This window comes from Poecilia latipinna, unplaced genomic scaffold (assembly GCF_001443285.1).
Source record: "Poecilia latipinna isolate Pla-1442-1.1 unplaced genomic scaffold, P_latipinna-1.0 Scaffold1467, whole genome shotgun sequence".
In the NCBI taxonomy this organism is placed as follows: Eukaryota; Metazoa; Chordata; class Actinopteri; order Cyprinodontiformes; family Poeciliidae; genus Poecilia; species Poecilia latipinna.
The window spans coordinates 210374-223016 of NW_015114083.1; the positions used below are offsets into that span (position 1 = coordinate 210374).

Genomic DNA, 12643 nt, shown 5'->3' on the forward strand with positions numbered 1-12643 from the left:
TAGGCCAAAGGTCCATCATTTCTACTGTGTACAATAAATATTGTGCGTTCCTATTATTCAGCATTATTTTCTGGACAGTGTAGGCACTGTACAAGAATACAACTGTAGATGGCGACACCAAAGTTAGCCTATGATTCATCCCTTCTATTGTGGATTAAAACTAAAGATCCATGTCCCTTTTTTTATAGATTAGTCAATTCCGGTTCAAGAAGTAAAATAGATTAACTAATCAGACCACAAGAGGATCATTCTAAAATGAAAATGGATTTTATATCCTAGCTGGAGAATAATGAATCATTTTCTCAATTTGTAAAAACACAAAAAATTAAAAGTGTTAATGTCATACTTGGGACTACAGAGAAAAATACAAAAAAAATCCTGACTAATTTATTTTACAATGATTCTAGATCTTTGCCACTGTCCATGACTTTGGGATCTTTGTAAAAAACAACAACAAAAAAACAAAACAAACAAAAACAAAACAACATCAGATTCTCAGCTTTCTAAAAACGCAAACCCATCTTTTCCAGTCTCATTCAGAGTATTGTGCAGGGTCTCGACAAACTGTAAGCAAGCCATTCTTCCCATTTAACAAGATTATTTGCCGAGTTAGGAGGCTTAAGGTGTTTACACTTCATGGATTGTCTGCTACTATCTTTACGAGACTCTCTGAAGAAGACAGTTTGACCAACCTGAGCCGCTCCTGTAAAGGGTCCCCTGCTGGGTGTGGCTGGGGCTGCGGTACAACGGGCCCCGGAAAGTCCTGTCCTCATATATGGGTGCGATGTGGCGGTCTGGGGAGATGGTTGACCTCATGTCCTGTCCATGGTGGCTGTGCTGACTGGCATAGGAACTCCGTATTCCTGCAGAAGGAGGAGAACTGTTAGCAGGTAGATAGCTAGAATGATCAGTTTGCAAGTAGCATAGTTCTTAAAGAGGCAGTGCGAAGTGACAAAATGTTACTCCTGCGTGTTAATGAGCAACAATTAATCACTGTAAATTACTTTAATCTCATCCATCTGCTTATAAAGCAGGTAAAAGGGAAGAAACAAAAAAGAATAAAAGTACTTAATAACGTAATAAAAATACTATAAATTAATTTCTGCCGATTATTGCCCTGCCCTTTAGTGTGTTACAAGATAAACACTGAATAATTTGCAGTAAACAGCCTGCCTCCTTTTACTGTCTTTACAGGTGATGTCATTGCTAAAAAGCTATGCTATTTCCTGAATGACAAAGTTGGCATTGATCACCGCACAGCAATAATGCAACCTTGTGGAAAATATCAAAGGACTAATGCTCTACAAGAGTATCAAAAATCAGACGCGTTTCTTTTAAAATTATTTAAAATGTAAGAAATTGTTTCTTTTTATCTTTTAATATACTTGACAACTTTATATTTACAGCTGTGAAGTGAACATTTACTTTGCTAAAAATATGATTTGTAAGAATTTGACGTGATGACAGGATAACCAAATGAATGTAATGCAAGTAAAGGCAAGAAAAGAAACAGATGTAGAAAACATGTTAACATCTAAGAAGAGCACTGCGGCCACATCAGACAGATCGAAGTCAAACAAGTCAAATGTTTCACAGGATCTTGTTGTGACATTAGTGTGGCCTGACTTGGCAGTGTGAAGCTGATCCTCAGAGAAATTAAATGAGAAAGTCCAAGATGGGGAATCAATGGATTATTTATAGGTTTTACTGCCAACTTGTCTGGCTCTTCATATCAGAAAAGATGGTATTGAACCTATAATGTTTTTACTTCAGTTTTGAATAAACTACAATAAACCAGTTCAAAAAGGAGATTTTGTTCATATCTTACTGTTACAACATAAAAACACTAATGCACTGGAATGTGGATGTGATTACTTGGTATCAAAGTTACTGTGGAGCAATCAGTGATGCTTGATTATGTTACACTGAAACTGACTAAAATGCAGTTTACACAAAACTTTGTTTTCCTTTAGAGACACAATGTAAATTTATACTGTAAATGAAGAGGCAATAAATGTTTAAAGCTTTAGGGCTGCTAATTGGAGGAGAGGAAAAATGAAAACCACATGCCTGATGTGAAATATAAAAGTGGCTATAAAGACGGTTTCTTTTCTTCTTTCTTCATTTAAATCCAAGTAAGCCCACCCAATACAAGTGATCTCAGCGCCTATGTTTGTTTGTGTTAAGCCTCACATCAATGGAGCTCATGAAACTGTGAACCCCCCTGGGTCACTGTACAGTTGGCAACTTACTGCTCATTGCACATATCGAGAGCCGCAGACATCACTTGGGTCCTCTCCAACAGCATGAACTCAGCTGCCGACTGTAACTAAACACCAAGCCTACCATGCAGAACCAGCTAAATGAGGGAGTCCTGTCACAACATGAAACTAAAAAAATTAATAAATACGGATGTTTGTCTCCTTGTGGACTGGAAACTCTTGGGAGAAGGAGAGCATAGCTTTTAGATGAAAGTAGTGGACCGTTTTGATGATGACCTCTGAGGTCTTCTAAAAAACAGTAGCTCTGCAGGGAGCTTAGGAAAATTGACTCCAAAGATATTTTATTGCTGAGACAGACACTAATAAAGAATCACTTGAATTTGCTAATAATGATTAAAATGATAACTGTGGTCTAATTGAGCTGGCTGTGAACTACCAGCTGTGGGTTGAAACTTTTATGCTTATATTTAAACGGTCTAATGCAATTAGTAATTCAGCTTCGACAAAAAAAAAAAAAAAAGACTTGAAATGTAGCATGTGGAAGATGAGTACAGTGTGGACAAAAGGAGATTTACATGGTTTGCAATAACTTTGAAGTAGCAAATGGGGTTCAAATTATGTTTGGTTGTTTCTAAGGGGCCCACAGCATGCCAAGTGAACATCCCACACACATCATTATGCCACTACCACCAACATGAATCACTGATACAAGGCAGAATGAATCCATGCTTCTGTCACTGTGGCCAGATTCTGACCCTACAGACCTAATGTTCCGTAAAACGAGGCGCATCAGACCAGGCAACATCTGACAGGTTCAGGGTTCAGAGAGATCTTTCCACATACCATGCTGGAAATGAGTGGCTACTTGAATTACTCTTACATTTCTGTCTTCTACAACAGCATCAAGGTCACATACATTGCAATTAGATCTTAGAAATGTTGCACAACATTGTATTGCTTAACACTAGGAACAAAACTTACTGAAATAAGTATTTGGATTCCTGTGATTATGATAATGAACTAAACACCAAACTGGTTTTTTGTTGTCCATTTCATGTTTAAATAGATGCTGCCATAAATTAAATTAAAAATCTGCTTGAATGCAATCAAAATGTTAAGTTTAGAGGGTTTATGGCTTCCCAGGGCAAGACTTTCTTCACTTTTACTGTTTGGGACAGCTAGGAACTGCTTTATGGATTAATTTATATTTTTATTATAATTTATATATATTCTCTGCGCAGTGCTGTGGCAAACTAAATAGTCAGAGAAGTCTTTCACTATGTGGTACTGCTCACAATGCGGAGTAGTTGCAGGTTGGCAGGAAATCAGCAGCTCTGTTGTTCAAAGGTTTTTAGGGGAGCGGTGGATGGAGGTAATGAAAGACATAAGAAAAGGCGGATGAATCAAAAAGGAATGTGGAGAATAATATAAAAGGTGGTGGAAAGCCGAGGGTGTGAGGAAGACACGAAAATAAAAGGAGTGTTAATGAGGCCGTTTTGGCCACCAAAACGTTCTCATTCATTGTAAAAGCCTGTTCAAAAAGATGGCTGTTCAGGCCTGGTGGCAATACACATCCTGGGGGATCTAAGGAAGAATGAATAGGGTGGACTGAAGATGTGTTCAAATGCAGATCTGGACAACCCGTCAGGCCTTTAAGGTGATTTAACACATTTCAGGACAGTTGTGATAAGATCTGGAAATTTGTTCCAGGCGTCAATAAAATACCACTTACTGGCCTAACATGACATAAAAGAAGCAAGAACAATTAGGGCATCTCAGCACCAAAATGTCATCACTCTTTCTGTACAATAAACTCAACATTGTAAACCATTTGAGGCAGGGTAATGAAACAAAGGTATTGACGGGATGTTTTTAAGTTATGGTAATAAACATAATCAGAATTTTTACACGTTATCTTACCAATAACTGGACACACTGGTACTGCTATACTGCAAATTAGTATCTTCAACACTTGATTGGTGTGACAAAATATTTGCGTAGACGAGGAAGTTGCGTTGAAAACAGCCGATGGTGGACTGATGCAACATGAGAATAAAGAAAGGCTTTAGCATGCGTCTTTCAAGCTCTGGCAACACGCAGCTCTTTATGTACACAAATAATTTATTCCCATTACATAACCCATCTTTCTAGAATGTAGGCAAAACAAATCCGACTAAGATGAATATAAAATCTGTTCATGTCCATATAATAAAAAAGATCAAGGTGATTGTATATACACTCTGGCCCAAAAAGTTGGCATTTTTATCCCTCTTGTTGAAATGATTGTGAGATTAATTTATTCGAACAGAAACGGTTGAATAGCTTATCAGAATTATTCAATTTACTAATCAGTCATTACCATATCATAGTGAAAATTAAGCCACAACAAAAAACAGGAAGCAAGATTTGACCTACCAACATTGGTATGTTTGGACTGAAGGAACTTTTTCAAAGAACCAAGGAAGTTTGTTAGAGCCATTATTTTCAGGACTACAATTTTCCAGCATCTGAAGCTTCAAGTCTTGATCTCTTTCTTTCAGCAACTCCATAAAGTAGCCACATTAAAATAGCCCATCATGAAACTAGTCTATGTGCCTTATTTACGCTATTCCCCTGATGGAAAGGCTGCAGTCACTTCTAAAAGCATCTGCAAATTCTCAGGGAGAAATAACTTTCTGGTGTCTGTTGAGGATGAATGGCCCACATTCCTTCTGTGTTATAGTCATTTAATTCTCCCCCCTCAGCCCTCTCACCGTGGCGTTAACAGATTACACTTGGCAGAGACTGGATGAAAGGCGCTGGTGGCTTGGCGGATGCTAGCTTTGGAGAAACAGATACAGCTGGATCCATTTCTCAAATATAATATTCACAAATCCTGTCAGACCAGCAAATGCTCAGCAAATAAAAAGGGGAAGGATTACCAAAATCTCACTACACACGAGAAAGTAAAAAGTAGCAATAATAGGCTGCAGGATGGTCAAAACTTCAAAGGCAGCTTCGCTTGTCAGAATGAGAGAGGAGAAATGCCATTTCCTCTTTCCCCCTGTCCCACTCTTCTCTCCAATGGACAGAATGTAATGAGCACATTATTAGGGACAATTTGTCTTCATTTTCCATTCTTCAGCAGGAAAGGGAAGCTATGACATTCTACAGGTTAGTGTGCAGGCGGTGGGACCAGGTGGGTGGTGGAGAAAAAGAAAAAGAGAGGAGAGAAAGAACACAAAGGGATAGAAGAGAAACAAAGCAAAAAAGAACTTTTAACAGAAATAATTTAGGAACTCATGAAAGGAGCAATAAAATACAAAAAAAAAAAAATTGAAGGACTAATTTCTGAGTAAAAACATGTAGTTTTGGGTCGTTTGGTGACTTTTTGCAAATACTTGCAATTTGGATGATGTGATCATTCCACTTCCGATTAATATGGCCCATCAGACACGGGTGACAAATTACTGTAATAAAGGCAAAGTGTAGAGGGTGCATTTGTAGAAAATGTAAAAAGAGAGAGACGATGGGAATAGGATAGGAGTTGAATAAGATAAAGAAGAAAAACAATAAGGAGGAGAAGAAGGAAAGCACAGAAAAGATGTCTGATCAAAAAAAGAGCTGGGAAGGAGCTTCATGAAATTTCTCTGCTGAACACAGTCACCTGTGGCCACTTCATTTAATTTATTTTTTATTTTTTGAAAATCAACTACATTTAGAGAAAAATGTAAACTAATATATTTGGAGTATAGGCTAAACATTTTGAAATGATCAAGCTAGTAAAAGTAAAAGTGGTTCATAGTCTTTCTAAGAAAAACTGAAATTAAGAGAAATGAACACCTGAAACATATCACTCTGTGAGAAATGGATCTGACCTTCACCGTTTGTCCTCAAATAAATTAGTTTTATTTAAGTCGATTGCGACACACTCTCCGGAGATTTACTGCATTGTCAACAAGACTTAGTCAACTAAAATAAAATAAAAGCTCACGTAGAACTTATTTAATATCACCTATGCCAGTTTTTCACAGCCTTGCAGTCCAGATTAAACACTGGATGCATATGAAGTGCAGCTCAGGCTAATGATGATACGAGTGACACTCACACATTTACTGATATCCTGTAAAACCTGTTAAAGACGACATACAGACTGATCATGAATGAAAGACACCAGTGGAGCGGCACTAACATCTACACAAAAGACACATGAAGATGAGAAACAGACGTGACAATCAAAGTTTCACCTTTAATATCACCATCAATTAGAGCATCTTAGGAAATCCCAGGCAGCATGAGGTTGAGAAGGAAAAAAATTAATTATTCGCTAAACAGAATATTTTCTGAGAAGCAGCTTGGCTTATCCTCCTAAGAGAAAACTGAAATTAAATCAGAATCAGTATATGCGAGTGTGGCAATTATCTGTATGAGAAACATAGTTTATTGCTCTTTTCACTGCAAGCACCTACACTAGTAATTGTAATGAAAACAAAGTTTTGATTATCAGACAATGTTATGCAACACATTTTGTTTTGAATATTTGTTCAGCCTGCTTTGTGAGCATGAAATGAATTTGAGTGCGAAAGCAGAGCATGAACACAGGCAGGTATTTTCCTGTTGGTTTGACTTCAGATAAGGACCAGATATAAATCAAGGTTCATCTGCCAGCTCTCATTTTTTGCTCTAATCCCTTACAAGGATGACATGTACAAACCAGTTTGGGCAGGCATGTTTTTCCAAAAATATCCTGATCCGTTCCTGGGAATAAATTACGCAAACGCTCAAAAACGAGAACATTCATTCTGTTTGTGACACAAAATTGATTTGTAGTTTGTAGTGTACACGGACACCATGATGTTAGCCTTAAATTGACCTCAACTAATATCTCAAAAACTAACTCTAAACAAAATAATATTCATTTTACTCTCATTAGGACCAGGCTACTAGACCCCATAAGCTGCACTGGTGCCAACAAGGGAAGTGATTTTCTCCTAATAAGGTCCTAATAAGGTAATAATCCACAACCAGACACACAGAGTCAGTCATAAAGTCTCATCTCTCTTACCCCAATGCTTCTTACTCCTAAACTCATAACATTTCCCTAAAATGTAGAACACCACAGATGCACATACGAAAGCAGTGTGAGTGTGTGTGTGTGTCATTAGCAGCACACCTGTGAGGCTGTCAGGTCGAGTCATCCTCTCATAAATGTCGTAACTCTGAGGTCCATAGGGGTCAGTGTTGTGGAGCATGGAGCGAGGCAGAGTGGAGCTGTAGTGTTGGGGCACGGCGGTCATGCTAGCCCTGACTGGAGAAGAAGAGTGAGTCGGTTGCTTAATCAGCGGAGGGTCCACCAGCGTCAGGGGGGAGCCCATGCGACCCGACGCTGACCCTGCCGAGGTCTGATAGGGCGAGGTGGTGCGGCTAGTGGAGCCAGGCCGTGAGTTTGTGGAGCTGATGCGCCTCAGTCCTGCGGGGGAGGTTTTCTGGGGGGTGTATGGCGAGCCGCCGCCAATGCTACCAGTGCGCTGCACAGAGGGCAAGGTTGTAAAGTGGATGTTGGAGAGAGGCTTAGGTTCTGTTACGACAGGGGAGCCGTAGGCACTGCCAACTGAGGTACGCAGGGAGCCACGGGAAGGGGAGATACTGCTGGCATAGGCTGGCGAGTGAGAGCGAGAAGGCACTGAGCTAACCCTCCGCATTGCACGGCCAGGCAGAGCTGCTGTCACTGCGGGAACCTGCAGGTAATAAACAAACATAATTGGCAACATGCCTCCTCAGCCTAAAAGATGGTATAAAGAATATTAACACGCTGTGTTGAACTCTCTGACACACACTAACTTCTACAATGAAAATGACATTTTAAATAACAGGGGATTATATAAGCCCTTTCATCACAGGTCATGACTTTACTGAAGGCCATGTTTGCTTTATCTCCCCCCTCCAGAGTGTGACGGCACCATTTGGTTTCTTGCTGCCTTTGTGTACTAAATTGTGTGAATCATGATTAGATTGAGCTGCTCAGTTCAATATGCACCTTCTGTGCTGTAAAGCCTTTGCATTTCTATAGCCACTAAGAAAAAAACATAAAGTTTTGGTAGCAGACATGAGCTAGTATGAGATTAGTTCCCAATAGGTTTTCTGCTTAGAACATCTTTTAGCTGTTCTTCTCCTTATGGAGTAACACAAGTGTGCCTAGCTGATAATATCTGGGTAAATGGTTGAGTTATCTAGTCCAGTAGCCAGTAACAGAGGTAACTTAATAAAAGTGATGGATGATGCTTTGTTTTCTACTGTAGGATCTGAAATAAATTAGTTTTTTATTGAAAAGGACAAATGTAGATTTCCATCAGTCAACTGATTGGCAGTGCACAGCAACAGGTGGGCAGGATGGTTCACCGTTTTTCTGTCCTATCTACACAGAGATAACTCACTCAGACTCTTTCGCTGACATCTCGGCAAACCCTAACTAGTACCCCGTCCATGCCTCTTTAGTAGCGTTATCATTTTTTATCTCCTGTAAATAACAGTGTGTATAGTAGGATAACACACAGCGATATGCTTTAAATACACCGGCTGTCATTACCTGGGCTGAAGCTTGCCCCTCAGCCCTGGCGTTCCTCATTAATGTGCCGGTGCCAGCTCCAGGGAAGGAGTGCTGCATCTTGAGTTCAGCCTTGCCCTGGTTCTGCCTGCTGAGGTAGCCACTGCTGGCATCCTGATAGCCGCTGTCAGAGTAGGAGTTCATCTGAGCTGAGCCACATGAATTCCCTGCAGACCCTGAGAGAGAGGGTGACAGAAACAGACATAAATGAAATGTAGAGGAAGGAGCTAGATAAGGGTGAGAAACTCCGGGATAGATATCATAAGAGGTTTCATAACAGCTATGACCTTTACCAGCATCGCCTTTCTAACGAAACGCCAGGAAGAAAACACCTTTAGCAAACCATGAGTTAATTTGCCATCATTTAACCCATCTAAAATTTGATCAATGATAAATGATGTTATCATCTCTCACTTTAAAGAAAACATTACAATAACGTCAATACTTTAGATTAGGAGGAGAATGTGCAAAAAAAAGAAGAAAAAAAAGAAAAAATAGAAAGACCTTTCTTTATCTGTAACCTCTGCTCACATGTGGTTGTGAGGAAGTTTTTTCCACCAAACCATCTCCAGGGCTAAAACAGTATTGCTAGTGTTTCTTTTTGAAATGGAGCAAGCAAAAACTCTACAACAGAAAAACTGGTGCAATGTCAACACTAAGTCCTACTTGGCTAGATGAAAAAAAGCCTCAGGAACTGGTAGCACGCTTACTAAAGATCAACATGCAGTCACAATAAAAACTTTTGTCTATTGTAACAAACAACTGAGCTTAGTTATCTCATTCAACTCACTGGCTCTTGATATAAATGTTAATCTGAGTCTGTTTTTTAAGATTTTAAACTATCTACTAGTATATCGTGTATGCTTGCTGTAAGGCACTTCGGTGCAGCCCTTGTTATAAAGTCCATAAAAATAAAATAGATATTGACGATAAAGTTCGCACATATTTTTCAGTACCAAGGTTCACTCTGAATTTATGGAAAATAATACTAACAGAGTCTGGAAATATAAATATTTTTTCTGCAGTCTGTCCATTCTTATTCAACCTGGGAAAATACCTGAATCAAATTCCCAAATTTCCACCTTTTCCATACTGCATCAGAACCTTCATGGCATGATCAGGTGTGTTTGGCAATGGAAAGACCTTTCCAACAAAACTCCACTTGAATTGGACCGGTCTGAAAGGTAGATTGAGCCGACATTTTTTGCAATATGGGATTATATACACTAATTTCAATAAATAAAATAAATATAACTTCATAGTCTCATCTTACTGGTCTGTCACAGGTGTTTATGTGGGTTAATTCTACGAATCCAGCTGAACTGTTGCTTCCAAATTCATTCATAAAAATAGTGTCAGTATTTTAATATTATCAGGTCTTTTAAACCAATCCTGCTTGAAAAGCTGTGTTTTCCTTTAGCAGATCAGAGAGCAGTTGGTCAGGACTGTGGAGCGTTCATAAACAGATTGTTGTTAAAGCAACATTAATAAATTAAAACGGGAATATTGTGCCATCTGTTTGGGGAGATAAATATTGTGATTTGTGTCGTTAAAATCTCCCAAAAAAATAAAAAATATAACAGGGAGGATCAAATATTTACTGTAGAGATATTTTAAGTCATTTAATGATATAAAATGTGTTTAGAACAGACTCTGCAAGTAATGTCAGTAGAAAACAGACATCACTGTTCATCAGGCACAAAACACGCAGAGGAAATTAACATTTACTTCTTGCCATAGTGGATAGCAAACAAAGTTTCTTGACGATTTATTCAAAAATATAAATTCAATATGACTCATGTAACAATACAAGAACCGGTAGTCTGAAGTAATACCACTAGAATAACCTTGTGCAGTAGATGCGCTACAAGAGATGAACTGAATTTATGGAATGAATCCTTCATTAATGAAATCAATATCACTAATGGTCCAGCTTGAAATTGAAGGGTTTTTTTTCCAATCCTGGGGGAAAAAAAAAACTCCAGAATTGTTGAGGACATTTGCGTCTCCACTGTATTCATAACTCTTGAACCTTTCTAGATTTTATCTTGAAAAAAAAAATGTAATCTAATTTACGAGGGTTTAATTTAAGACCAACTAGTGCATTAGAAAGAAGCGGAAAGAGGAAGATACAATAAAATTTAGAAGCTGAACATGTTGCATCCAGTTGCTTTCAGTTCCCTACAGGCAATACTGGTAGAACCACATTATAGCTGCAGGTTATTTGGGAGTTTGTCTCTACTATATCTGCACATCTAGAAACAAGCATATGCCCTTTGCCTCTTACATAATATCTCATTCAGAACAGATGAAGTACATGTGAATAGTTATTTTCAGTCTTTCTCCAAATTTTCAATTGAATTTAGATCAGGGCTTTGACTGGGCCATTCCATGCTTAAATATGCTTAGAATTAAACCATTATATATTTTTTTGCCTTTGCTGAATATTTGTGATTGCTGTCCTGTATAACTCCTCCCCCATCTCACGTTGGAGCATTTCACAGGTTTTCTTCCTGGATTGCCCCGTATTCGACTCCATCCAGATTCCAATAGACTGTGAACAGCTGCCATCTTCCTGCCATCACCATGTTTCACCATAGGGATGGTGTATTCTGGGTGATGTGCAATGGTAATTTTCCAACTACACACAGGATTTTGCATGTAGGCCACAGAGTTCAGTTTTGGCTTTATCTAATCAGAGCCCCATGCAATGTCCCTTACATGGCTTATGACAAACTGTAAAAAACTTATGTTTTACCCTTCTTGCTACTTTCCACATTCCCATTGATACATCTTTTACTTCCGATGTGGATTTCCACCAGTAGTACGGTCCACAGTACTCTTGGCAACAGTTGGACTCTCACTGGCTACAATAAACGGAGAATGATACAAATGCATTCCACTATTTTCAGATTTTTAATTCCAAAGCACCTTATAAACCTTTCTTCCACTTTAAAATGCATACTTTCTGCAAAAGTGTCAAATAGGATCCCAATAAATACAAAAAATGGCACTGAAATTTCTACCTCTTGGGAACATTTTCACCTCTCTACCAAAAGCAAGGCATGTGTGAAAACAGCAATTTATAGGTGCAACAATTCATAAGAGAAGCCATGAAAGCTTGCAGCTTGCTTTGAGGATAAAGTGAGTGCTAGTGATGTGCAATTACTACAGTTTATTGTGATCTTTAAATCCTTTTTGACATAGGAATTTGAATATATCATGATGAAAATAAACTGCACTACCTTATGTAACTGGCATCTCAAAACAGCCTGTTCAATAACTGGTAAGTTGTTTTATATTAATTTTTGTGTTGTTGTTTTTTTTATCTAGAGCAGAATTGATGCACTATCCCAACTATTCTATCTATGCCTAAAGACTGGAATGAATACCCTTTTATTATCACTTTTATTGTGTTTTCATGATAGATTGTTATGTCTATATTGGCCATCCCTTTTAAGTGGGATGGATGATTATGTGCTACAATAAGATTATGTGTAGAACACTATGCATCTGGTGGGGTCTGTGCTTCTATGCTAACTAGCTGTGTAACAAATAAAATTCCCCATCTTTCTGAATCTGCAGCATTCAAAAGGAAAGTACTAAAGGAAACAGCGGCATAACTGTCGTGTTTCAAAGACGCCATGTTTCAATGTGATTTAAATAGGGAGGAGAAAACAGACTTTACAAGTGTAAAAAGTAAATAACTATTTAGAGATTGAACTAAGCAGTTCAATCTCCAACTATTAGAGATAGTTAGAGATTACGTCAATGCTGAGCACAAAAAAAAAAAAAAAAAAAAAAAAAACCAACCAAAAAAAAAAAAGCACAAAAAAAA

General features: G+C 38.3%; 1 protein-coding gene across 1 annotated transcript in view; it reads right to left on the bottom strand.

Moving 5' to 3' along the window:
- Nucleotides 1-12643, bottom strand: part of LOC106962847 (plakophilin-4) — a 56545-nt gene that overhangs the window by 30717 nt on the left and 13185 nt on the right. The window contains exons 5-8 of the mRNA XM_015057488.1: nucleotides 8788-8981; nucleotides 7375-7939; nucleotides 6449-6475; nucleotides 693-863 (exon numbers count right to left, since the gene is read on the bottom strand). Of these exons, the coding sequence (XP_014912974.1) occupies nucleotides 693-863; nucleotides 6449-6475; nucleotides 7375-7939; nucleotides 8788-8981 (957 nt within the window). The remainder of the gene's footprint in view (nucleotides 1-692; nucleotides 864-6448; nucleotides 6476-7374; nucleotides 7940-8787; nucleotides 8982-12643) is intronic.